Source organism: Hibiscus syriacus, unplaced genomic scaffold (genome assembly GCF_006381635.1).
Source record: "Hibiscus syriacus cultivar Baekdansim isolate YM2019G1 unplaced genomic scaffold, ASM638163v2 tig00117011_pilon, whole genome shotgun sequence".
Taxonomy (NCBI): domain Eukaryota; kingdom Viridiplantae; phylum Streptophyta; class Magnoliopsida; order Malvales; family Malvaceae; genus Hibiscus; species Hibiscus syriacus.
This window is the reverse complement of record NW_024063523.1, coordinates 142040-169295: the sequence shown is the minus strand read 5'-3', so window position 1 is coordinate 169295 and position 27256 is coordinate 142040. Positions and strand designations below refer to the sequence as shown.

Sequence of the window (27256 nt, the reverse complement as noted above, 5' to 3'; positions counted from 1 at the left end):
CTTTCTTCTAAAACAATGGAGCTTAATATATGAAAATTCAAAAGAAACAAATTAATATATGAAAATTCAAAAGAAACAAAAAAAAAGTCCCCACAAGCTTCATTTGTTTTTATCAAAACAGAAAGTCCACTTTAACCCCCCCCCCACAAGTTTATGTTATGAGCAATCTTCTTCTTAACGGTTTGTTGCACGAAGCCAACGACGATGATAAAAGAGACACCGTGCATTTATGGGCTCTAAAGCCGATGATGACCTACGGTGAAGAAATAGTCGTTATTGTTGATTCTTGTAGTGGCCTCTTGCTTGTACTTAGGGGCTGTTTGTTTGCTTCTTAATGGAACCATTCAGCGCTGAATGCTGAACCGTTCAACATTTAGTGCGTTTGTTTCGCACCTCTAAATGATTCAGTTCTGACTGATTTAGCAAAACAGTGTTGAATGATTCAGCACAGAAGTACATTCTGAATCATTCAGAGCCAGTTATCAAACAACATGTCACATTCATAGCCTCTGAATCATTCAGCATTTGAATCATTCAGCTCTTAATCATTCTGAAGTAAACAAAAGCCCCTTAGTGTTCTTGTATGATAGCTTTATTGTGACGTTTGCAAAAATGACAGTCAAAGTGCTTAGTTTACTGTGAGTCAAAGTGCTTAGTTTATTGTGAAAAAGCATGCTAGCCATGGATGTTGCAGTGGAAACCTAAAAATATGAGCTCTTTGAATTTGAAAAATCCCACAAACCTATTCAAAATTCAAATATATATATATATATGAAAAGACTCATCCATGCTTGATTAAAATGATTATATCATGAAAATGAATGAAACCAAGTTTTATTACAAGGAATGGTATTTGAAACTGACTATGAATTGTTTTGGCTTCCAACAGGCTGTCGGATTCTTTGTATTTGTATAACTTACAATAAACAACTCCATGAACCGCCACAAAGCACCTTGTAAACTTTGGGTAAATTGGTGGCTTAGTTGAGGGAGGTGATAGTGGTGAGTAGTTGGGTGTTTTGGGTGGAGGAGCGTAAGTTAATGCCTTGGCCGGTGTATTGGATGGAAAAAGATAAGTTGGTGGCTTGGGTGGCGCTTTTGCGTGGAGGAGCACAAGTTGATGGTTTAGCAGGTGTCTTGGGTGGTGGAGGGGGATAAACAAGTGGATGGGTTGGGGGCTGAGGGTGATGGTGGTGGTGGTGGTTCGGTGAATGAGTAGGTGGCATTATAGAAGAAGAATACACGAGTATTAAGAATTTTTTAATAAAATTTTATTCCACGTCACTTGCAGCTAGTGAGTTATGTAGATTTATTAATTATTTTTAATACTTCCGTTAAACGGTTAACGGAACAGTTAAGGGACTAAAATCGAACGGACCGATAACGTTAAGGACCATGTACCCTTAATTTTTAAATTAGTGACCAAAGTCGGACAAACTGAACCCCCAAAACATGATACGGTTTTTCATGGAAACATTCGATTTTCAAAATATTATTTATGAAAACAATAAAATTTAAATATAATTTATAAAAAATGAAGATCTTTTATTTTAGATCTTTTACTTACAAATTTGGATTCGTATGTAAATTAGATAAAATTCAATCCACATGTAAACAATTTAAAATAAAATAATATTTGGTAATGTTTAACAAATTTAACTCTTAATCTATAACATGATGTAACATGTACAAGTAGAAATTCATATTGTAAATATATCAATATATCACATCATAATTTAAATCAAGGTAAACTACTACGATGATCACCTAACTATTGTTGCCTTTCTATTTTGGTCATCATTTTGTTGACAAAACCATCATTAACATTTTTTATTTTGGTCAATAGCAGTTAAGTTTCCATTAAAACTCAAAGGAGATGGTGATGTAAATTGGTGTAATAACAATTTTAATTCTCAAAATTCAAACATATTATTAATTTGGTCTTAATTTAAAATAATTTAATAAATTTAATTCTCGGTATTCAAAAAAAAACTTGGTATCTAAATTGAAAAAAATACATCATTTTTTAGTAATAAAATAACCTATGAGCACAGAGGGAATAAATTTTGGGGCAAACTTATCATGAGAAATAGAATAAGTTGCATAACAAAGGTAACCGAACACTTTTAACTGAGCAAAACTAGGTTCTTTTGAGGGATCTTATAGAAGGAAAAAGTCTGAGTAAAAAGAAGTAACACAAGCAAGGTCACTGGTAAGTTTAGAAATAGAAAACATTATGGGTGAAGGCTGAAACATGTAAAATATTTTTTATTAAATATCCTGAAAAAAGCTCAAAGGAACTAATGTGTGTAACACTGGCCATTAAGTAGATGCACAAACCGTGAATTTAAAGCACATGAACTGGGGGCAATCAAGCTATGGAAATAACAACACATGTGGTTAGTAGCCCCAGTGTCCAAAATTCAAGTAGAAGAGTTTGTGAGAGTAAAATAATGAAAACATGTACCTGCCAGATTAACAGCTGGATCAATAGGAGCAAGCTTATTTAAAAGAGTCAAGATCTGTTGAAATTGATCATTTGTGAACACAGGAGGATCAACAGGCGTATAAGCAACTACTGCAGGTACTGAGGTCAGGACAACCTGATCATCTGTCACCAATGAGGCCTGAGACTCTCTTTTTAGAAAACTTGAAATCCAGGGGAAAACCTATAAGGCAATAACACTATTCTTTTTTGTGACCCTTAATCTTGCAGTGATCACAAACGTCTTTAAACCGGAGACGATTAGATGAGCCAAAAACATCAGAATAGAACACAGTGGAATCAGTCTCAGAAGGGACACACCACTGAGATGGGCACGTTGTGATTCCTTTTGAATAACCATGGAATAAGCGCGAATCACAGAAGGGACAGGTTGCATCAAAAGAATCTGACTACAAACGGAAGTCTCATTGAGACCCATTAAAAACCGAAATAAACATTGTCGAAGCCGATGCCTAATATTTTCCCGAGGGGCCTCACAATCACAGGGAGTAAACGAAACAAGAGCATTGTATTCATCCCAAAGTAGCTTGATCTTGGTGAAGTAGACAGAAACAGAAAGATCCCCTTGGGTCAATGCCACAATTTCGCAATGAAGTAAAAATACACGTGATCCATCGACTTTATCATATCGTTCTTTCAGATCATTCCATACCAACGTCACACGAGAGGTAAAAACTATCCCAACAGATAAGTCTCGATTGACCGAATTGAAGATTTAGGAAAGAGCAAGAGCGTCACAGCGATCCCATTGAGATTGCAACGCCTCATCAAAGTCTTCGTGATTGCAACCACCATTGAGGAATCCTACTTAATTCTTAGCAAGAAAAACCAGTCGTAAAGAGCGACTCCAAACACTTTAGTTTATAATGTCGTCGATTGATAAGAAAAAATAATTTTAGTAATGATTAAAATAGAAAAATAATAATAATTGAATGGCCAAATAAATAATTTACCCTTTAAATTAATACTATATCATTTAATTAAAAAAAATAATTTTAGTAATGATTAAAATAGAAAAATAATAATAATTGAATGGCCAAATAAATAATTTACCCTTTAAATTAATACTATATCATTTAATTAAGGTTTAAGATAAAAATAAGGATTTAAACTATATATTTTTTAAGTCATAAACATTTTTTGTCAAAATAAATTCTTAAACTATCATATGTAACTACTTTAAGTATCTGAACTATTTTTTTTTGTCAAAATAAGCCCCCTAAAATGTGCTCTTTTTTGCTTTAAGTTCATAAATCATTTTTAGTAAAATTAAGTAACTAATTTTGTGAGACATGTCAGCATCTCATTGGTTGAAGAATTTTTTTCTAATGAAAAAAATAACGAAACTTAGAATGATTACATATAATAATTTAAAGATGTATTTTAGAAGAAAAAATTCGAGACTTCAAAATTTTTTTTATTAAGTTGAGACTTAAAGATAAAAACTACATAATTTAGGACATATTTTTAGTTTAAGCCTTTAATCGAGTATACCTTAAAATTAATAATTTTGTAACTACGGCTAATATACTTATTTTATTAAATTTTTTAATATCCATAAATATTTTTATTGATATTTGAAAAGTATATAAAGTAAGCACAAATCAATTTACTTAAATAGTTAAAGAATCTTTCTTGTTCCTAGATGTCACGACTGCAACAGGATGATTGAACGTTTATTGTTTAATCAGCAAGAGTATTTAAAACAAATATTATTTTACAATCACCTTAACGTAATTAAAAAATATATAAAATAAATCAAAAATACAGTTCAAATGATACAAATGTGAAAGTTAAGAATAGTTGATGATGGAAGGGTGATGAAATTATACCATTAATAATGCATAAATTCCATTTAGAAGAAATGAACATTAGGGATGTAAACGAGCCGAGTTGAGTTGGAGTAGTGCTGAGCTCGACTCAAAAACTCTGAAATAAAGTTTGACTCGACTCGAAAACTCACGAGCTTAAAATTTTTAAGCTCGACTAGAACTCGAAATCCTGAACTGAAGCTCGTAAGCAGCTCGAAAAGGAACTCTTTTTGTTTCCATTTTTTCTCTGGAAGCAAACAGGAACTCTTTTTGGCTTTTAAGCTTAAATCTCAAGACTAGCATTGTAAATCTTGCTGTTTTTTGTTGTGGTTTTGTTTGGTGTTCGATTGGATTCCATTAATGAAGTTGAATTCAATTTTCTTTTATCGGTTTAAATTATTAATTCCGGATCAGCTTTAACCAAGGAGCAACGTAGCAGAATCAAAGCTGGTGATTTGTGGTAAGAATTTACGAAGACCAAGAAAAAATATTATAATTTTTTACAACTATATATATATTTCTTTTTATGAACATTATAATGTAGAGATTAGTGAGAGAGAGAGAGAGAGAGAGAGAGAGAGAGAGAGAGAGAGAGAGAGAGAGAGAGAGAGAGAGAGAGAGAGAGAGATCTTTGATTGCAATGGTAATGGTCAAACATTAAAAACTAACAGATATTTTTCGTTGTACTTTTTAGATCATTGTGAATATTTTTATTCTATTTTTTATTTTAGGAAGAAGATGAGTCAGAGACTTGGGCTCCATTGAAGTCCATTAAAATCAGCTTCACATTATCAATGGAAGCTCAAAGAAGTGCATTATCAATCTTCTTGTTAGCTGTAATCTTGTTCTTGATCCAGTGCGCGGTAGCTCAGAAAGTTGGGATAAGTTCTCCAATTGAACGGCGGGCAATGCTGGATCTCCGCGCATCTTTAGGTCTCCGAGGCAAAGATTGGCCCATCAAGGCCGACCCTTGCTCGTCGTTGCTCGGTGTCGAATGTCGAAACCGCTCCGTCTCGAACATCACTGTTTCCGGTTTAAGAAGAACCATAGTTGGACGGCTCAATCCCAGGTTCAGTGTTGATCCTTTGGTTAATTTGACCCGGTTAGTTTCCTTCAATGCTTCCGGATTCCCACTTCCCGGGTCAATACCGGATTGGTTCGGAAACCGGTTGGCTAATCTCGAGGTTCTTGTTCTCCAGTCATGTACAATCTCCGGTTCAATCCCTGGTACACTCGGTAACTTGAGTCGACTCACTTCTTTGCATCTTCATGATAACAATCTTGCTGGTTCAATTCCTGCTACATTGGGACAATTAAGGAATTTGAAAATTTTTGATCTTTCTATTAATTCGCTCACTGGTTCAATTCCTTCAAGCTTTGGGTCTTTAGGAAACATTGAAAGGCTTCAGCTTGCTTCAAATTACTTATCTGGGTCAATTCCACCTAGTTTAGGCTCTTTAAAAGGTCTTCAAGTGTTTAACGTTTCAGATAATAATCTTTCCGGTTCAATTCCTAGTCAGTTTGGTAATCTTTCATGGTTGGTTGAGCTTGATCTTAGTAAGAATTCTTTGTATGGTTCAATGCCTGAGGAATTAAAGAAGTTAAGGGGTTTAAGAAAGATGATAATGGGGGGTAATGAGCTCAAGGGAAATTTGCCAATTGATTTGTTTTCAAGTCTTGTTGAGTTGCAAGTTGTGGATTTGAGTAGGAATAAGCTTGATGGTGATCTTAGTGGTGCAATTTGGTCAATGCCTAAGCTACAGTCGTTTGATGTATCGAGCAACAATTTTACGGGTCCTTTTCCGTCCCTTCATTCTAATACTAGTGTTTCCACGGTTGCCGTGCTCAATCTGTCAAAAATTTTCTTTTATGGAACTTTGAAATTCTCACTTGGGATGTTCAAGTTCATTGATCTCTCTAGCAACTATTTTCAAGGCAAGGGTGTTAATGGCATCGGAAGGAAGCTAGTGTTGACAAGAATTGCCTTCAGGCTGTGAAACAAAGGAGTTTGGAGGATTGTAGGCTGTTTTACAGTGAAAGAGGTCTAAGTTTTGATAATTTTGGAGCACCAGACCAAGCAACGCCTCCTCCGGCAGAATCTAGTTCAAAGAGTAGGAAGAGATTGATATTCACCTTGGCTGGAGTAATCGGTGGACTTGGTTTCATTGTAATTTTGGTTCTGGTGCTTGTCCGCATCTTGAGATGTAATAAAGGCATCGGAAATCAAAGTGGGAGTGCAGATGTCGTTCCTCAACTTCCAAAAGATCCTACAAACTTAGCTGGTTCTGGAGATCCATTTACATACGAGCAGTTGCTCCTAGCAACTGATAATTTCAATGAGACGAATCTTATTAAGCAAGGTCACTCAGGCGACCTATTTCGCGGTATCTTGGAAGGTGGAGTCCAAGTGGTCATCAAAAGGGTCAATTTGAGTTTTTTCAAGAAAGAATCTTACATGATGGAATTGGATTTGTTTAGAAAGCTTTCTAACAGCAGATTTGTCCCGCTCTTGGGGAACTGCTTGGAACATGAAACTGACAAACTTTTGGTATAAAATATATGCCAAATGGAGATTTAGCCAATTCCTTTTACAGGGCTACCAATTCGGATGATGATAATAGCTTACAATCACTGGATTGGATTACAAGGTTAAAAATAGCTAATGGAGCTGCTGAAGGCCTATTCCACTTGCACCATGAGTGTAACCCTTCCCTTGTTCACAGGTATACCGGAACATGCTTTTCACTAATTTTATTATCTTATCAGTGTAATGATAGTTAATAATCGATGCTTTAATGATAGTTAATAATCGATGCTTTTTGCTACTGGAGCTACTCATCTTGACCCTTTTCTCCGTTTTAACTTAAGCTGTTCGTCTTGTTTGTGTAGCTTTTCACCACCTTTATGATTTCCTTTTCAATAGCCTCAATTGTTTGCTATGTTACTTTTGGTGGTTGAAGGGATGTTCAAGCAAGCAGTATTCTTCTTGATGATAAATTCGAAGTGAGATTTGGAAGCTTGAGTGAAGTTCGTGTCCAGGAAGGAGATACACACCAAAATGTTCTCAGCCGATTGCTCCGGAAACCACAGTAAGTATTATATGTCACTTGTAGCAAATTTTGATTGGTTGGCCTTTTGTCTTACAAAGAAAGCATTCGCTACAATATTGCTATGCATGCTACTTTTAACATAGTTAATTTGAATGAAGGGATAGGACCTAGTGAATTAAAATCAAGTAGAATTGGGGTACATTGATATTGCGGATGTTCTTATATGTAAACTTTGTAAACTATATACTAAAACAAATTCTTTCCAAGGTTATTGCAGTAATGTAATAGGCAGTGGATTAAAAGGATGTTTGTAAAGTTTCATTTTCTGTTAATTGTATACATCTTTCGCGGTATAGTATAATTCTTCTTTCTGTAACGTGTAGGACCTCTGAGCCAGGCTCTTCAGGTTCAGGTGTGTAAAATTCGATCACATGGCTTTTAACATCCTTAATTTCTCTGTGTTACCGTTGGTTAACATGTTAAGCTTAATAACAGTAGGTTATTAATCTGTGAGTATTCACTTGTTGATTTGTCATTCTTATCCTAAGGGCTAGAATATATAGCCTTGCTTGAATTGATTCACTTGACTGAGATGTAAAGTATTTACATGCTCAAAGATGACATCCATTACTTGTCCCATTATTGGACCTGATATCTCTGTTAAGTACAGCCAATTCGCGAGTGGAATGATGAATTATCTCTGAATTATAAAGGAGATATAGCAGTAGTTTTTTATTTTTGTTTTTTCAGCTGCATGTTGGAAAGAAATATTATTCTTATATATATATATATATATATGTTTGGAAATGGACAGGCTCTTTGTCGACTACTTGCGCTTATGATGTTTACTGTTTCGGGAAGGTGTTACTTGAGCTTATAACAGGCAAGCCTGGCATTGGTAAAGCAGAAGATGCATCTACAAAGGAGTGGCTTGAGCAAAGCTTGGCCTGCATCAGTACATATGAAAAGGAATTGGTGACTAAGATCATGGATCCATCTTTGATAGTAGATGAAGATCTATTGGAGGAGGTATGGGCCATGGCAATCGTAGCAAGGTCATGCATTAACCCGAAGCCTTCTAAACGACCCTCGATGAAACATGTTCTTAAAGCATTGGAAAACCCTTTGAAAGTAGTAAGGGAGGAGAGTTTCAGCTCTGGGAGGCTACGAACAACATCGTCTAGGCGATCTTGGGGTTCTGCCTTCTTTGGTAGTTGGCGAAAGAGCTCATTGGAAAGTGCCACCGTTCCAGGCCACCAAAACAGAGAGGGTTTTAGTGGTTTTTGGCAGTGAGGGAATTGAACACTCTTAGTCACATAAAAGGTTGTCGAATGACGTTTTCCCCGAACCAGAAACACAAGACACTGAATCTTTAGACGAGAACTAGCTGAAATGAATGTTGGCTGTTAATCCCAACTGTTTTAAGTGCCTGCTCAACCATTGTATCCCAACAGGTTTTTCCCCAAGTGTGCACCCTTTGAGATCTAAAGTTATTTGGAAGGGAAGCTACCAGCCAGAAGGCGATCCAATCTGATGCATCGCTGGCTGAGCTCAGCCATGAAGAGATCGAGAGTCCCGATTGTATCCAGCAAGATTCTTCATAAATTCAAAACTCAAAAGCTTGTTTGCAGTCAATTGTTACAAGCATAAATTTTTCATTGTAATTAGCAATCTCTCACATATCGGAACATGTAGTAGAGTGTAAAATTGTAAAAGGCTAAGTCCCCTTGCAGCATTTTAAGGTCACATTTTGTTAGTAGCAATCAAGAAACACATTAGCTGTATTTTTCATTGCGAATTCTCCAAATCTAGTGATTCAAACATTTGGCAACACAGTAAATTTCCAACAAAAACCATTTGCATCTCAACACCACCACTCCATTAAAAGACCATTGAAAGGTTAATCATTGAAAAGAGACGAATAACAAAAAAGAAACTGAAGCAAGAACTGTGGTAAACAAAACACTGGGGAGCAAAACCTCATGGTTCTTTTAATGTGCATCTCCCGAAATCCTTGGATACAATTGGTAGTTGAATAACCAATATCACCATGGAAATTGCAAACTTGATTGCCTAAACAAACAACTATGGATCAACTCTTATGTCGCCGTCTTCAGCTCTACTGAACCAGCAGTTGCATTAAGAGGGTGAAGGACATGTCCCTTAGGTTCAATATGTACCCATTTGCGCCCGCTAAGCTTATGTGTCTCGAATTTCACACAACCTTCCTTGAGAGCAAAGAAAGTATGATCTTTCCCAATCCCGACATAGTTTCCGGGATGGAATCGGGTTCATGTTTCCAGGAATCACCCTCTGCCACAATAATGTCAATAATCATATCATATTAGTATCTACTATTACTAAAATGGAAGCATTTGAATCTGGATCATCCACTGACCTCGCCACCGAACTTCTTCACCCCGAGATTCTTGGGTTTCGAGTCTCTTCCGTTCTTTGTTGATCCAGCAATCTTCTTACTAGCCCACCTCTTAAGCATCAAACTTAAGCTAGAAGAAGACTCGTCTTACCAAAAAAAAGGGGAAATAATTCCACGAAATTAGCTCAAAAAATTAAATAAATGCTAAAAACATACAAAACAACTCGTGTCAATGAAGAATATCCGTAATTGTGCCGTACACAGGAGCGCTGGTAACAAGCTCCTTCACGCTTACCCTTCTGCAGAACGTTGTTGCAATGTTAAACATATCTAAAATTTGCAATCAAATACACCTGGTGGAAATATCAAACAAATTTGATTTTATCAAATGTTAATAAGTAAACAGAAATTAAATTGCGGAGCCATTTAAGAACATAAAAACCATAAATTGATCAAAGAGAATAGCTAGTGAAAATCGGGGATTCTTTCAATTGATATAAAGGGCTGTACCTGTATCGAACGTTTGGATCGTCCAATTGATCAATCGAGGGATAGGTTATTCTTTGATCTTTTTCTAGGGTTTTACTTCACAATCTAAAGCTTCGGCTTTCCAGACAGTTTGGACTTTGGAGTAGTGTCCCGTTTTATTTTAAAGCACGTGCAATCAACATGATTGTTTTTTTTCAAAACTAAAAAAATTAAAAAGATTTTTATATTTTTTTACCTGTAATTAGATAGATTTTTTTATAATTGAAAGAGAATAAAAATTTATGTAAGGAGACTCATCTATTAAAATAAAAGTAGGTATGCAACGTAGGTCAATTTAAATTAGTTAAAGTGAAGTCTTGAAATTGAAAGGACAATAAATAAAGAGAATAAAAATATAATGTTAAATATAATTTTTAAATAATTAAAATTAAAATTAAATAATAAGTAAATAATTATATAATAATTTATCTTAAATTTAATAATATTATCTTTCACATATATATAATAATGGCTAATAATGCCTTATATCAGTATTGGCTGTCTTGTTGGTTCGTTTTGCTCACTGTTGTTTGGCATGTATTCGTATTTGTATGAGTTGGGTTGTGCTTTGGGGTATGCCTAGTATTTGATGGTTTAGCTATTCTTGTTTATTTTCATTTCCACCTCAAGGTACATTTTTCCCTACATTTAGGGTTAAGGAGGTTTTTTAATGAGATCCTTGAGGTGGTGTATTTTGTTCTTGATTATTATACAAAGTACCATATTTCAAAAAAAATCAAATTGAATAAAAAAGAATTTTAGATATAATTGATTTCTGTGTAAAGTATACAAATAGTCCCTAAACTATATGATACTACTTTATTGAGTCTCTTGTTGTCGAAACCATCTTTCGGTTGGCCCGAAATTGGGCTTCGATTTGGATTAAACGAATCAGAGTCGCCACCGATCATTTATTTTAAAATAAATGGGTTAATCGGATACCCTATTTCTTACCTGATTTGCGTCTTTCCAAAGATATGTCGGATTCGGGAGTCGGTTACAGTCAAGGAAGGGTTAACACCCTTGAACTGCCCTTTCGGTACTACGCAATTTTCAGTTGTTTTCAATTAAGAAAAATGTAATTTAAAATTAAAATGTAAAAATACGATCTCAATTACTTACCTTAGATAGTTTTAAAGGTGTACCCTTAAGAGAGTCAAAAAACATGTTAGTTAAAAAAATGAAAAATAAATAGAATAAAGAAAATAAAAAACGACCGAAATAAAGGAATAAAAAAAAGAATGAAGATAAACATGAATACGATAAGAAAAATAAAATGAAGAAAAAAAAGAATAATAATGATAATAATATATACATAATAAACGAGTAAATAATAAAAAATAAGAAAAAAATACAAATAAATAAAATAAATGTAAAGAAGATAAAAAAAATAAAGATAAGGAGTAAACATAAAGATGGAATAGAGGGAAAAAAGGTAAATAGTAATAAATAAAAAAGAATAATAATAAAAATAAAAATAGTAAGTAAAGAGCATTAAAAGAAAATAAAAATAGAATGGTATAAGAATAATAAATAAAATATATGTATATATGTAATAATAAATATAATATTTGCAACAAATAAAAAATAAATGGAAAAATGTATATATATATTATAATAATAATACGTATAGATAAATAATAGAGAGAAAAAATAATAATAATGGTAGAGAAATGAAATAAAATAAGATAAAAAAAATATAATGAATATGTATATAAATAAAATATTTTAAAAAATAATAATAAATTAAAAAAATAAAACAAAATAAAACATATAAAATATAATAATGATAATGAAGTATATATAATAATAGTAGTAGTAAGAAAAAAGTATAAAAAAATTAAAATTTTTAAAGTTTTTCTTCTCCTCTTTCCAAATGTCCCAACGACTTTCTTAAAATAGTCTCGGGGTTTCGTAGATCTAAAAAGTTAGTTTAAGAAAAAATCCTTCAGTCATCGGTCTTTTGAGTTTTTTTTGTTTTACAAATCGAAAGCAAAAAACAAATGACACATGCAGGCCTAACAACCGAAAAAGGTAAGGTTTTTTACTTTTGTTGCATTTGAAACTTTGCAAAAAAAAAATGTTTTGAATGCTCCAAATTTTATGTTCGTATTTCGTCTATCAATTGTGTGTTACAATACTGAGTTACAATTGCTATTTATAATGCTTATGAATCTTATTTTTAGGAGTTTGAATCATAATAAAACTCTATCATATTTTTAGGAGTTTGAATCATAGTAAAATTCTATCATATTTTTAGGAGTTTGAATCATAGTAAAACTTTATCTTATTTTTAGGAGTTTGAATCCTTAGTAAAACTCTAACATTATGTTTGTTTTCTGAATTCAACTAAATCGGAGTTGTTGAGAGTATTGTACCCGGACGAAAAGGTGTGTTGACACTTGTCTATTAAAAATTACAAAATGATCGCTTAAATATTCATTAAGTTTTAAGCTCTTTCTTTTTCATTATAAAATAATGATCGTATGAGTTTGACGTTAATGTATTAACTGAAATATGATAATCATTTAAGATTATGAGATTAAATTTTATCATATCTCAATTATCAAATTAATATACATCTCATTGTTATTAAATTTTTAACAAAAATAGACGAATTTAGAACATAATAATAACTAAATAGTCATTTTATAATTTACTAGTAAATTTTTTAACAAAACAATTTACTATATTTTTAAAAAAAATTATAATTTTTAATAATTAATAAACTTGATAAAAATATTTTATAGTTTTGTGTATTTTACTTGTGCTTTTTTAACACTTTAATTCTGCTTTCTTCATTGGAATTTGTGAGCAATTATCACTTTATTTTGTTTATTCTTCTTTTATTAACTGCTACTTGAGTGTTTGTTGCTATTCGCAGCAGGACCAAAGGATTGGCTTAAAGAGCAAAAGAGAAAGTCTTCCAAGTTTCTATTAGCTCCAATCGATGCTTCGAGAAAACCTTCGCTCTGCTTATCTTTTGCTCAGTATATTACATTTCTATTTATCTTTTATGTTCTCCTGTAGTTATTTGAATCTGTTTGTTGTGTTCCTTTGATTAATTTTGGTTGTTTTGAACTTTTTTAAATAGTAGACAATGAATCAGCTAATTCGAGTAAGCATTTAGAGGAAGTTCAAAAGGTCTTGAAATCTGCCGCTAGTGATTGTGTTGTACAAGAAAGGAATTCCTTCGTCGCATTTCAAGCCAACACCGGAGTCGAGGTTTGTTCTTGTCCTTAGAATGAAATCGAAATTTCTTACGCAGCCATTGATTATAAATGAGTACTTTTTAGGCTTTTTGTTACATCAAAGTTAATATGTAGATACTGTCATCTTTCTAATTTTATTCACTAAATTTGAAGTTGGAACAAAATCAAAGAGGTGGAAATGAACTCCATGTTTTGGTTATAAACCACAGGTTTGCACATACCGTTTGATTGTGAAGAATGCTTATTCTTTGCTTGAGAAGAAGAATCCTGTTAAGCTGGAAGCCGAAGCTATGCTAGATGATCTTATAAGGTATCTGCGTTATGGTCCCATTAAGCTTGAAATTTGAAAATGTAAAATATCAGAGTAATTTTTAGTTTCAATTCTGGCTGTAAATATTGAATGAAAGGGCGAAAAAGTTTCTTTTTCTGCATACATTGAAGCATGTTTTGCTTTTGGGGTGTTTGTTGGTAGAACTCGATGTCAAAATTATTTTATAGCACTTTGAGTAGTTTTCCTCTAGTCTCCCAAGATCCCAATGTCTGCAGGATTCAGAATTCTCCCTTCATGTATATTCCTGTCAAGCCGTAATTTTTTTTTACTCCCCATCATATTCATAATATATTAGTTTGCATAGTTTTTCTTTTGTGTGCTTTTTTGTCATTTCTCCAGCAGTTTGTTGACCTTAATATTTTGGCAAAATAATTTCTCTCTGCATGTATTGTAGTCTGTTTTGCTTTTCAGTTGTTTGTTAGAAGAAAATTGATATCCAGATAATTTTAAATCATTTTTCGTCATTTTACTTGAGTCTTCCTAAGATCCAATGCAAGTTGAATGCTTGTTGTTAGTCTTCTTTTGGGTTTTTGTTGGAAGAACATTGATACCCAGATAATTTTAAAGCATTTGATTTTCCTTAGGTTACCCTGAGATTCAGTGCCTTTCGGATTCGGAATTTTCCCTTCATGTATTTTCCTGTCTGGTGCTAATTCGTTTTACTACCGTCATATTCATAATCTATTAGCTAACCTGCATGGTTTCTTATGCTTATTGTTATTTCTCCGGCGGCTTGTTGACCTTAATATTTTGGCAAAGGAATTTCTTTCTCTGCATGCATTGTATCATGTTTTGCTTTTCGGGTGTTTGTTAGAAGAACAATGATATCTAGATACTTTAGAAGCATTATTGGTCATTTTACTTGAGTCTTCTAAGATCCAATGCTACTCGGATGCTTATTGTTAGTCTTCTTTTTCATGTTTGATGGAAGAACATTGATATCCGAATAATTTCAAAGCACTTTTTTGGTCATTTTCCTTAGGTCACCCTGAGATCCAATGCCTGTCGGATTCAGAAATAACCCTTCATGTGTTTTCCTGTCAAGTGCTGTTCGAATTTACTTCAGTCGTAATTTTTTTATGCTTACTTTGTTAATGTTTATTGTTAATTTTCTTTCTTGGCAGCTCATTTACCTCACTTAATAGATTGGTAAATGAAAGTGATATCCAAGTTGTTTCCAATAGGCATGCTTTTACACTTTCATGTATTTGTGTTTGTTTGTTTTACCATTACCAAATAACGCTGTTGTTGACTACTTGCATTTGCAAGTAATAAGTTAATTATTTCTTTCTATCCACAAACAAAGGGTTGCAGATGCACTCAAGAATACCTTATCTTCTCTTGACAAATTTGAGTAGGGGGTGAAGGACTGCCTCGAAGTATGACGATGGCGGTTCCCCTTAGTAACCGTAGATTTATGGCATTATGTTATTCCCGGAAATTTTGCAGAAGCTTTCGTACTTTGGAACTGGTGGAGCATGGAAAACTGTAAAAAATGCATATGTTATGTGAGTTGATCTATGTTGTAAATTTTGTTCAAATTTCTCATGTGTCTGCTTCGTTGTTCCAGCATTTGTCGATCGTTTCTTTGCTAGAAATCTAATGATACGAGCAAATTCTCCAAATTCATGTTGTTTACAATGGCCTTAGAACTAGAAAATGTTGTCCTTTTTTTTTAAGAGAATTGCATGAAGATGGCGAGTAGGATGCAAGTGAGCATAAAAGTGAGAAAAAATGCTTAGAGTTTTCATAAAGTACATAAATGATCACTAAAATATGTAGAAATGAAAATTTTGATCACTGAAATTTTAAAAAGGGTAAAGAATACAAATAGTCCCTGAACTTTTAGGGTGCTTGTATTTTGGTCACCCAACTTTTGAAACTTGCAATACAATCATTGAACTTTTATTTCATTTTCAGTAAGGTCCTTACCGTTACCTCCGTTTAGTTTTTGCTGATGTGGCACTTAACTCTAGTTAAGCCCCTTTCTTCTTCTTCTCCCATTCCCGTTCATCCTATCTCCGGTTAGGGGTGGCACACACTACCATCACATCGTCATCGACGTCGCCTCCCGATCGCACCTCGACCCCCGATTCATGCTCATCATCCACTATTCATCCCAAAATTTGAGAAGACTGTTCGAACACCCCGATCTCCAACGTCAGTTGTTGGTGAACGTCACCGCCGATATTAGAAGAAGCTCCACTCTATCTTTAACCAAAACCATATTAGTCACTTGTCGAGACTCACCTTCGTTCGTTGTGGAGAGAGCCCTAAATCTTGTCAAAAAACCCCAATGTCCCTTTTGTTTTCATCAATCTTCGATCAATTGGGTTGTCCGTTTGCCACACCACAATCACCGTTGGAGTCCTTACATCGTTTTGACCAAAACTCAATCGGTCATGCCTCCTCGCCATCGTCCTTCTTTTGTTCTTCGTTGGTTAAAAACAAAAAAGAGGTGTTGGAGTCTTCTCGCAATTTGGGACGAACGATAAACGGTGAGTATGAATCGAGAGTTGGGGTGTGGTTAGGAGGTGATGCCAGTGACAATGGTGATGGTGGTGTGAGGCACCGTTGATTGGAGGTAGGGTGAACGGGATAAGAAGAAGAAGAAGAAGAATAAGAAGGGGAGGTTTAATAGGAGTTAAGTGTCAGGTTAGCAAAAACTGACGGAATGTAACGACAAAGACCTTACTGAAAATGAACTAAAAGTTTGATGATTGTATTGCAATTTTTAAAAGTTAGGTGACTAAAATACAAGTGCCCTAAAGGTTTGGGGGCTATTTATATTCTTTATGCATTTAAAAATTATAAAATTATTATTATATTTATTAAATAGATTATTTTAACATGATTTAATGACTATTTATATGTTTTATTTTTTTTAATATCGGTGGTAAAAAATGATATTAATGATTTTTAGTATAGTTTTAGAGGATAATATTTTTTATTTGATATCATATTAAACGAGGAGTTCTATCATGCAACAGTCTTAATATACGACTAAAGAAAGACACTATCGGTTTTGTTATTAAATTGGTAGAAAAATAATATTTTAGGTAGTGTTTTATCAGATATGTTAATAAAATCGGTAACACGTTCAATAATAATAAAATCGGTAGAAATAATAATGTTTTAAATAATTTTTACCAAAAATATTTAAAAAAATAATAACAAAATCAATAACATATTTCTTTAACTGTATATTAAGACTACTGCGTGATAATTCCACATCTTAAACCACCCGAACTTAAATTATCTTACACTTCATCCTCTACCATAGAATTACTCGTTGAATTCAACGCAGCTTGCCGTTTTATTATTAATGAGATTTAACGATATAAAAACTGTGATGTGATATCATCATAATTTTTCAAACATTAATGATGGAAATGTAAAGATTTTAAAACACGAGTGATCATTTATAAATTGTACCCAAAAAAATATATGCTTTTCAAAATAAACTCTGATTAGCTCACGATCTCTCTCCATGTTGGTGCCCAAGCTTACCATATCGCCGTCTTCTTCCTCCATTTTACCACCAACGACGAACGCCTCTAGACTCCCACTTCGGTTAAAACCCGCTGAAAGCCCCGACGGTGAACAAGGAAATAATAAACTCGAAAGATGGCACCGTCCTCACTCTCGACACACCTAACCCTTCTGACTCTCCTTTCCGCCTCCACCTTTTACTTCCTCTACAAATCCCGCCGTCGCCTAAAACCCTTCAAGCAACTTCCTTTAAACTCTAACCCTAGAAAAGGTAAGCTTTTCTTTATTACCCAAAGAGGAACATCCAAAGCCCTAGCCCAACGCTTGCTTAAAGTCTTATCCTCCAACAACATCCCTTTCGAGCTCGTCGATCCCCAAAATTACGAACCCGAGGATCTACCTAAGGAATCCCTAATCATTATCATAGCTTCCACCTGGGAAGATGGAAATCCTCCTCATAACTCGAAATTCTTCGTCAATTGGCTCGCCGAAATCAGCACCGATTTTCGCGCCGGGAGTTTGTTACTCTCAGATTGTAAATTTGCTGTCTTTGGAGTCGGTAGCCGGGTTTACGGAGACACGTTCAATGCGGTGGCGAGGGATTTGGGAAAGAGGTTGAGAGGGTTGGGAGCGACGGAGATGGTGCCAGTTGGGGAAGGTGACGTAGATGGAGGTGCATTGGAGAGCTTCTTTGAAGAGTGGGGTCAAAAGGTGGTTACCGTTTTGAAAGGGGGATTAGTTATGGAGAATCACAACGACATTGTTTACGAGAGTGATGTTGATAGCCTTGAAAGTGATGATGATGGTGGTGGTGGAGGAGGGGGAGACATTGTTGATCTTGAAGATATAGCAGGTAAAGGGCCATCGAGAAAGAAATCGGTTAATGTGGTTGAAACTAATGGGAAATTGGATGGGAAAAGAGAGATGGTGACGCCAGTTATCAGGGCTAACTTAGAGAAACAGGTAACTTTGTTTTAGTGGATATGGATCTTTTGTTTTAAAGAAACAGGTAAATGACATTGTTTAACTGGTGGGAATTTACAGGGATATAAGATTATTGGTTCACACAGTGGTGTGAAAATCTGTAGATGGACCAAGTCTCAACTTAGAGGACGAGGAGGTTGCTACAAGCACTCATTTTATGGAATAGAGAGTCATAGGTGATTGAAACTTTTCTTATGCACCTATTACGCCTTTGACGGATATGTGGTTGATTCTATTTTCAGTGTTGTGTGACTCATATGGTTTTAGCGCCCTTTATTTTGCATATTTATTCCAGCTTTTAGATTTAGTTACACTTTTCATCACTTAAATCTCTTGCCAATATTTTCTGATCCTTGACTAGGCTACGAGGAGAAACCAATGCCATGCTTATGCTTACAGAAATATCATCTTTCCTTTTGCACCCTCAACTAACTTGAGGTGGAAACAAGGAAATATACAATCATCTTAGTCTGTAATTTGCTGTTAGTTGATCTCATGCACTTCTGCTACACTGAGTTTGATCATTTTATGTAGTTTGTAGCAATGAAACTTCATTATATAATTTACTTAGTACATTGTTTTATGTTTTTTGTTCCTTCTTTGCTTTTTGACTGCAGCCATTGATCTGGGAATGAAATTTGTTTCACTTTTGAATTTGACAGATGCATGGAAGCTACACCTAGTTTGGCATGTGCCAATAAATGTGTTTTCTGCTGGAGGCATCATACGAATCCAGTAGGAAAGAGTTGGCAGTGGAAGATGGATGATCCCTTAGAGATTGTCAATACTGCCATAGACCTTCATACAAAGATGATTAAGCAAATGAAAGGAGTTCCTGGTAATTGTCATATACTTGTTCTAGTTATATTTTCCCTTCACCACGGGGTTTCCTGTGGTTTAACGTTTTATTCTACTATGTTCTGCCACATCCAATTTAGTCCATGTACCTCCTTTATGGTAGTACAAATTAGATTCTTAGACATGGTTGCGACAAAGATCTTTCATTGCATTAACAGGAGGTTTTTTGCTCACTCTACTGTTTCAGGGGTTACACAAGAGAAATTGATGGAAGGTTTATCCCCTCAGCACTGTGCCTTATCACTTGTTGGTGAACCAATTATGTATCCAGAAATTAATGAGCTTGTGGATGAGCTGCATCGAAGGCGAATCTCTACATTTCTAGTTACTAATGCACAGTTCCCTGAAAAAATTAAATCGCTGAAGCCCATAACCCAGGTCTTTTGGTGTGGATTTATCTTAAGTATGAATGTCAAAAAATTCTTCTGTTCTTGATTAACCTAGCCGATGTCTTTTATTCATGCAGTTATATGTGAGTGTCGATGCTGCAACAAAGGATAGCTTGAAAGCAATTGATAGACCACTCTTTGGGGACTTCTGGGAAAGATTCCTTGTGAGTGTTTTATTCTTGGAAACTAAATATTGAGCTAAAACATTAAGAATTAAGAAAGAAATAAAATTTAAATTTCTTTAGACAAATAGAAATGATTGTCAGAGAAGACAGATGAAGCAGAAAAATGGCAGGCGTCAAAATTCTTGAATCTAGAGACTAGCAGGGTTCATGGGGACTGGGGAGTATTGAACTAATCTTGATCGGTAAGCTATATAGCTTCCCTTACCATGCTATGAATAACATATTGGTAGATTTGATGTGGTTTATGAGAAAATCAGCCGTAAAACAGCATATGTGGTTTATGACTGAACAATGAATAAGATGGATGGAACCCAAGAAAATTCCTCTAGTTTCTTTCTGATAATTTGAGGAGTAATAAAGTTGTGGCTGTAAATATTTTACAACATATTTATACTAGGGTTACTAATAAGGTTATAATCTGAGCCCTAGATTGAAACCTTGAAGATAATTAATAATCCTAGACTTAGATTGAAACCCTACTGATGTCTTATACGTTGTCTGTCCATAATGTCTTATTATTAATAAATATCAAAGGCTCCTGCTTCAAGATTCCTTAAATCCCAAATCGAAGAGCTTTCTGTTTGCATTATTTCTACTGAAAAGCAATGTTAAAAATCCCAAACTTGTTAGTGGCTCTTTACTTTTTGTAAGAATGAACTGCTTCATCTTTGTGGTAGCTTGTACTATTTAGCACTTTACATGATTCCAGGTACTTTAGAGGGCTTTTCTTTCGGTGGCCTGCAGTTCTCATTTTCTTATTAGTTATTGGTGACATCTGTTATTCAGGATTCCTTGAAAACTCTCGATGAGAAACACCAACGAACTGTATACCGCTTGACACTTGTGAAAGGATGGAATGCAGAAGATGTAGATGCTTATTTTAAACTCTTTAGCATTGGGAAGCCTGATTTTGTTGAAATCAAAGGCGTAACATATTGTGGATCGTAAGTCTATTGGTTGCACTGTTATTTGTAGTATTACTTTTATCTGCCACACCACCAGGCCTTGCTTAGCTGTGTTGATATTTCTCACAGTTCTGCCACATCAAAGTTGACAATGGAGAATGTGCCATGGCATTCTGATGTGAGGGATTTCTCGGAGGCATTGGCTCTGAAAAGTGAAGGGGAGTACAAGGTTGCATGTGAACATGCACACTCATGCTGTGTGCTCTTGGCGAAAACAGAGAAGTTCAAGGTCAATGGCCAGTGGCATACATGGATAGACTACGAAAATTTTCATGACCTGGTTAGTGACGAGCGTCGGTTTCATTATTGGAAGTGTCTCTAGAGTATAAACATTTTTGTCTGAAACCTTTTGTTTATTATTGCAACTGGTGCAGGTGGCTTCAGGAAGACCTTTCAACAGTGAGGATTATATGGCTCCCACTCCATCATGGGCTGTCTATGGAGCTGAGGAAGGTGGATTCGATCCTGACCAGTCTCGGTACAGAAAGGAGCGACATCACAAGTCAAAGCGATGAGGACGTCAGGGATTTGCACTGGTATGAGCAAATATATCCATTCTTATCAGCAAACACAGACAACCTTTTCTTTTTTGCATCTAAACAGTTTTGTTTTTAGGCTATAATATTGGATATATCTAATTTAAATGATAGTTTTCTGCCTTTAACTTTGTTGTATTCATATTCGCTTTAAACAATTTTGATTTCAAGTACCTTTCCTTTTCTAGTTAGAATTTCGACTGTCATTATTATTATTATTATTATTCATGTTTGATATTGTACCTAGTTTAGAATTTTCAGTAGTGTTACATTTTGTCACGTTCACCTTTTCAAGCCTTAATATTTTTTAAAGTATAAATGGTTTATGGTTGTCCCTTGTTCCCATATATAATGGGGTAAGGGGAGGTAAGATAGTAGGCTGTCTCCAATACCAGGTTGAGAGCAGCTTCCGTAGAAGACCTCCGAATTATGAAATGCCCTCTGTGGGACTCGATCCCACGACCTCAAGGTTAAGAACCTTGTGCTCTACCAACTGAGCTGTACAAATGCATTTACCTAAAAAAACTAGTCACAATTTCACTGATTTTTAAATCATATTTTTAGGATCAAATAGTAATTTTGTATGTACTAGGTATCATTATTGTTGAAATAATAAAAAGATTACTGATTCAAGTGAATTTAAAAGTAATTATAATTTAGGGTAAAGTACACAAATGGTCCCTCGACTATAAGGTATTGATTTTTATGTCTCTTGATTATTAAAAGTTACAAAATAGTCATCCGGCTATAGAATGTTGTTTTATTAAGTTCATTAACAATTAAAAGTTACAAAATGATAACATGATTATTCATTATGTTCTAAATTAGCCCTATTTCGTTGAAAAATACCAATTGTCTAAGTTAAACGTTAACATGATGATTGAGATATGATAGTCGTTTCAGATTTTGGGGTCAAATTTTATTATATAATTGTCAGTAGGTTAACGTTCTGTTTAGAATACCATCAATTTTTTAATAGAAAATGGTGAGTTTGGAACATAATAAATAGTCGGATGATCATTTTGTAATTTTTAGAGTCAAGGGACTTATAAAGAAACACTCTATAATCGAATGATCATTTTATAACTTTTAATAGTCGATGAATTTAATAAAGTAGTAATTTATAGTTGGGGGTCATTTGTGTACTTCACCCTATAATTTCTTAGGTTTTAGATCTAAAAGAGAGAATCCTAACACGTACTAAAAATGTTGGTTAAAATATGTTTTAAGTTCTTTTACTCTATATATTTAAAATTTAATCTTCTACTTTTATTTTCTTGAATTTAGTCCCTTGACTTATGATTTAAAAATTCAAGCCTAATTGTCAACACTTTTACAATTTTTTTTTGTTAAATTCAAATCTATTAAAATGTTTTATTGTTTAATACATGGTTGCCAAGATAATATTTTTGTTTTGAAATATCACATCAATAAGTTTAATAAAAATAATAATTAGATTTAAAATTTTATAGATGAAGAATAAAAAACCAAATTCAAAATATAAAGATTTTTTTTAATAAATTCGGGTTGAATATAAAATAGTATCTATTCAAAAATTCTTAATCTCAATTATATGATAATAAAAGTCCATATTCATGTATATGTGATGCTTGAACTTGAGACTTCAAGGGATGGTAAACACGAACACGTTAACTACTAAGGTCTCGTTTAACGTGACTTTTTTAAATGCATTTTTAGCTTAAAAGCATGCTTCGACCGTAAAATCAATGCAAAAATGGTAAAAAAAATGAAGAAAAAAATATATAGTGCAAACAATGATTTTAAACCAATTGCAATCAAGATTAATGATTTTATATTTTGTAACGAAATCATGTATATAAAATAAAATAATGATAAGTTTTAGGGGAAAAAAATCTTTAGATATAATTTTAATAAGAAATTTAAGTTATAATTCCCTTTTAAACTTCTTACTATTTTTTGAATTTTCTATTTTTAACCTAAACAAATATATTTATTTTTAAATTAATAAAAACAAAATTCCTTTAAAAATTTATTTGTCTGAACACATTTAAATCTTTTAAATCATGACATTTGAATATACTATTGTCGTAACCGTCTTTCGGTTGGGCCCTGGAATTGGGCTTCGACTTGAAAATGTGGATTGGAGTCGCCACCGATCATTTATTTTAAAACAAATGGGTTGATCGGATACCCTATTTTTTACCTGGTCTGCGTCTTACCAAAGATGTGTCGGATTCGGGAGTCGGTTACAGTCAAGGAAGGGTTAGCACCCTTGAACTGCCCTTTCGGTACTACGTAATTTCCAGTTGTCTTTGATTAAGAAAAATGTAAAGTTTAATTTAAAAGGTAAAATAACGATCCTGATTGCTTACCTTAGATTGATTTGAACGAAAATCCTTAAGCAGTTAAGAATATTAGATTTATAAAGTAAAAATGAAAAAAAGGAAAAGAATGTACATTTATATAATATATTACATAATTCATAACTAATGCTGAATACATGTATTATAAATGTAAGCAGTACGTAAATCCTTATAAATGGAATATGTTAAATAAGTAATAATTGATCATTACGCAAATATTATAAAAAGAAACATTGGAAATGTCGTTGGTTCATGATATCAAACAAGACCAACATTTAAACAAAAATAAACAAAATAGGGTAAAACAAGTGATCGATGACTAAGAAAGAACACGCATAAAAAAAAGGACCCAATCCAAAAGATGCAGAAATCTCAAAACAAGGACCAAAATGGATTAATTTTCAAACAGAAATGATTCCTTACCAAATAAACCCAAAAGATAGAAAATGATGTAACCCTTAACCCAACAAGCATGAAACGGCAGTACTTTGAACTTATTTAATTTTAATTCGACTCAATATAACCCTAAATTCCTAATATACCAACTCTCATTCTTTGCGCCGTTCTCTCCTCTGTAACTTACCTTCTCCACTCTTCCTTTTTTCACTTAGAGAACAAACGAGCGAAACTAAAGTCCCCACTCCCCGACCACTGCATGCCGCCTCGTCGGCCACCGCGAACGGCGCTGGCCGCCGTCATCGGCGGCGAAAATGAAAAAGCTTTTATTTTTTTGAAAGGTCTTCTTGCGTAGGTTACAAAACTCCAACTAGTTTTTTAAAACGGGCCTCGGGGTCGCGTAGATCTAGCAAAATAGCTTCGAAAGCAACCCCCTTGGTCCTCGGCCAAAACGTTTTTTGTTGTTTATAATCAAACCAGAGTGAAGGAAATACATACATACAAAGTAAACAAGAAAGGTACGAAACTTTTACCCTTTATTTTGCTACGAAACGATTACAAAATGTTGATCTCCGAAGTTACTTTGCTCGTATTTCACTAATGAACACTCGTAATGTTTGTATGTGTGGGCTGTCGTGGTGATCTCGTGTGTTCCCCCCAATCATGTTCAATTTACATGTATTTATAGTCTAAGAATACTAGTCTTAGTCCCGATTTTCTAGCATTTTATTTGGACTAAATCACTGCTTGGTTGGTTGTGGATGTATCCTTGTAACTCACGTCGTTGTGCTTGTTGAACATGCGAGAAATGACCGTGAAAGGAGGCGTGCGGCCGTGAAACTCGGGAGTTGGGACTGCTGCGCGGCGTTGGGTCTTCAAAGGGGGAGAACGGTGCTGATGGAGTGTGTGAAGCTAGGGTTCCCAAAACCCTAGCTGGACCGGTCCTGTTTGGGTCATATGGGCTTGTTTGTATTTGAGCACCAATTGGGCCTGAGATAAAAAATAATAAATATGTAAATATTATATATATATGAATATATTATATAATATATTATATAATATGATAACGTTTAAATAACGGAATTTAGTGTCTTCAGCTGCCCCTCTTTGCTCATTATCGTGTAACGAAAATAGAGCAAAGATTAAAAGACACAAATTTCGATCATATCGAATGTCCACTATTTTAGAGTTGAAACCCGATATTTGATTGGTTTGTCAAATGACTCCATCTCCGTGAGGTTAAGTTTAAACTGGAAAACTCTTAACACGAAATCCCACGTCGTGAAGTTGAAATGAGCTCAAAGCTTTTGACAAATGGCCTCTGAATCGTCTTCTGGCTCAAGATACTTCGCCATGAATGTGGAACTTGACCTGAAAACTTTGGTGTTGACATGTTACAGATGACTTATTCATTGTAAAGTAAGGTCAACCTGTTAGGGTACGATACCCTTCGTTGTGAAGTTGTATATGTATATGGCCCCTCCGTTGTGAAGCTGAGCCTGAGAATTGGATATCCTTCGTCGTGAAGTTGAAATCCAAGTATTGTTCCGAGTCCAATATCCTTCGTTGTGAAGTTGAAATTGGCTCTGAAATTGAGAAATGTTTGTTGACAACCAGCGGTCCCTTCGTCGTGAAGTTGAACTTGCGTTGTCTGGAGTCCAATATCCTTCGTTGTGAAGTTGAAATTGGCTCTGAATTTGAGAAATGTTTGTTGACAACCAGCGGTCCCTTCGTCGTGAAGTTGAACTTGCGTTGTCTGGAGTCCAACATCCTTCGTTGTGAAGTTAAAATTGGCTCTGAATTTGAGAAATGTTTGTTGACAACCAGCGGTCCCTTCGTCGTGAAGTTGAACTTGCGTTGTCTGGAATCCAATATCCTTCGTTGTGAAGTTGAAATTGGCTCTGAATTTGAGAAATGTTTGTTGACAACCAGCGGTCCCTTCGTCGTGAAGTTGAACTTGCGTTGTCTGGAATCCAATATTCTTCGTTGTGAAGTTGAAATTGGCTCTGGAACTGAGAAATGTTTGTTAACAACCAGCGGTCCCTTCGTCGTGAAGTTGAACTTGCGTTGTCTGGAGTCCAATATCCTTCGTTGTGAAGTTGAAATTGGCTCTGAATTTGAGAAATATTTGTTAACAACCAGCGGTCCCTTCGTCGTGAAGTTGAACTTGCGTTGTCTGGAGTCCAATATCCTTCGTTGTGAAGTTAAAATTGGCTCTGAATTTGAGAAATGTTTGTTGACAACCAGCGGTCCCTTCGTCGTGAAGTTGAACTTGCGTTGTCTGGAGTCCAATACCCTTCGTTGTGAAGTTGAAATTGGCTCTGAATTTGAGAAATGTTTGTTGACAACCAGCGGTCCCTTCGTCGTGAAGTTGAACTTGCGTTGTCTGGAGTTCAATATCCTTCGTTGTGAAGTTGATATTGACTCTGGGTAAAACCTGCAAAGATATGCATATATGCGATGTTAGGGATGTCATGCTCTTAGGTATGCCTAAAATGTATAGGCAACATATGTTATTCTGGGCTCTGGAGAGAAATCTTGATCTCCGGTGGCCTGTCGTTGTTGACTCTTGATTTTGAAAGCTTGAGGTTCCGATCTCTGATCTTGAATTCTTCAAATGTTTAAATCTGATGTGCACATTCTGTTTTTTCTTGATTTGGGAGATACTCCTCAACTATCTCAAGTATGTGCATGAGCCTTGATCGGCTTTTGGGTACATGTACTTTTCAATGAATCTTTGTACCGTAATATGCTATTATCTTTCATAAAAAATAAATAAATCATTAGGTTTAAATCTAATTCAAGATGCTCAAAAGGAATTAGAGGAAAGATGGTCTTTATTCATAAGGGAGGAGAAGGACAAATAATACATGGCAAACATTCTAGAAAATGAATACACGATGATGTGTAAATGAACGTCTTAGATATCGATAATGTGGGCACTTCTGAGCCGAAAAAGTCGTTTGATGACCTTGAATGCAGCCTTTACCAAAGGATTTTTGAAAATGCGACAACGTTTGGGAGAGTGCAACATTTCTCCGATTTTTTGAGTTCGTAGAAGATTCATGTGTCGGGATGTTTCCACTATTAATATCCAAATCGCCCTTTCCGGGTTTTCAACTTGGACTCATCCTTGGTTGCAAGACGCCCTTTGTTGGTTTTCATCTTGAACCCACCTTATTTTCTCTTCTTTTATTCTCTTTTTTCCTCTTTTTCTTTTTCTTTTCTCAATTTAGGGCGCCCTAAACGTTCTTCTCTATTTTTTTTTCAACTTAGGACGCCCTCTCGGGT

The 27256-nt window shown here is 34.6% G+C and overlaps 2 protein-coding genes and 2 pseudogenes across 4 annotated transcripts; 3 read left to right on the top strand and 1 right to left on the bottom strand.

The window, feature by feature from the left end:
• Positions 1-5079: 5079 nt before the first annotated feature.
• LOC120195266 lies at positions 5080-8871 on the top strand (annotated as a pseudogene).
• A 262-nt stretch (positions 8872-9133) lies between these two features.
• LOC120195267 lies at positions 9134-10350 on the bottom strand (annotated as a pseudogene).
• Positions 10351-13059: 2709 nt separating this feature from the next.
• Positions 13060-15469, top strand: LOC120195292. 2 transcript variants are annotated; one of them, XM_039197359.1, is made up of 5 exons: positions 13060-13082; positions 13157-13262; positions 13367-13497; positions 13694-13794; positions 14940-15095. In XM_039197359.1, the coding sequence occupies exons 2-5, from the start codon at positions 13223-13225 to the stop codon at positions 15085-15087; spliced, it is 420 nt and encodes a 139-aa protein (XP_039053290.1). In that variant the 5' UTR covers positions 13060-13082; positions 13157-13222; the 3' UTR covers positions 15088-15095. The 2 variants fall into 2 exon arrangements, with proteins under 2 accessions (XP_039053290.1, XP_039053291.1); XM_039197360.1 differs by lacking the exon at positions 14940-15095 and adding an exon at positions 15122-15469 and having other exon boundaries at positions 13066-13262.
• A 1858-nt stretch (positions 15470-17327) lies between these two features.
• Positions 17328-21394, top strand: LOC120195315 (S-adenosyl-L-methionine-dependent tRNA 4-demethylwyosine synthase-like). Of its 2 annotated transcripts, none has more exons than XM_039197381.1 (8): positions 17328-18270; positions 18352-18467; positions 18954-19129; positions 19337-19527; positions 19616-19702; positions 20510-20667; positions 20758-20933; positions 21096-21394. In XM_039197381.1, exons 1-8 carry the CDS (start codon positions 17443-17445, stop codon positions 21134-21136), a joined length of 1773 nt encoding a protein of 590 aa, XP_039053312.1. In that variant the 5' UTR covers positions 17328-17442; the 3' UTR covers positions 21137-21394. The 2 variants fall into 2 exon arrangements, with proteins under 2 accessions (XP_039053312.1, XP_039053311.1); XM_039197380.1 differs by having other exon boundaries at positions 17331-18270; positions 20758-20968; positions 21063-21394.
• Positions 21395-27256: the final 5862 nt, after the last annotated feature.

Bases quoted from the DNA above. Each gene is read 5' to 3' on its own strand.
- LOC120195292 (XM_039197359.1), top strand. From the start codon at position 13,223: ATGCTTCGAGAAAACCTTCGCTCTGCTTATCTTTTGCTCA. The intron at 13,263-13,366 runs GTATATTACATT...TTTTTTAAATAG, and splicing joins CTCTGCTTATCTTTTGCTCA to TAGACAATGAATCAGCTAAT. The intron at 13,498-13,693 runs GTTTGTTCTTGT...TATAAACCACAG, and splicing joins AAGCCAACACCGGAGTCGAG to GTTTGCACATACCGTTTGAT.
- LOC120195315 (XM_039197380.1), top strand. From the start codon at position 17,443: ATGGCACCGTCCTCACTCTCGACACACCTAACCCTTCTGACTCTCCTT. The intron at 19,130-19,336 runs GTAATTGTCATA...CTACTGTTTCAG, and splicing joins GCAAATGAAAGGAGTTCCTG to GGGTTACACAAGAGAAATTG. The intron at 19,528-19,615 runs GTCTTTTGGTGT...TTATTCATGCAG, and splicing joins CGCTGAAGCCCATAACCCAG to TTATATGTGAGTGTCGATGC.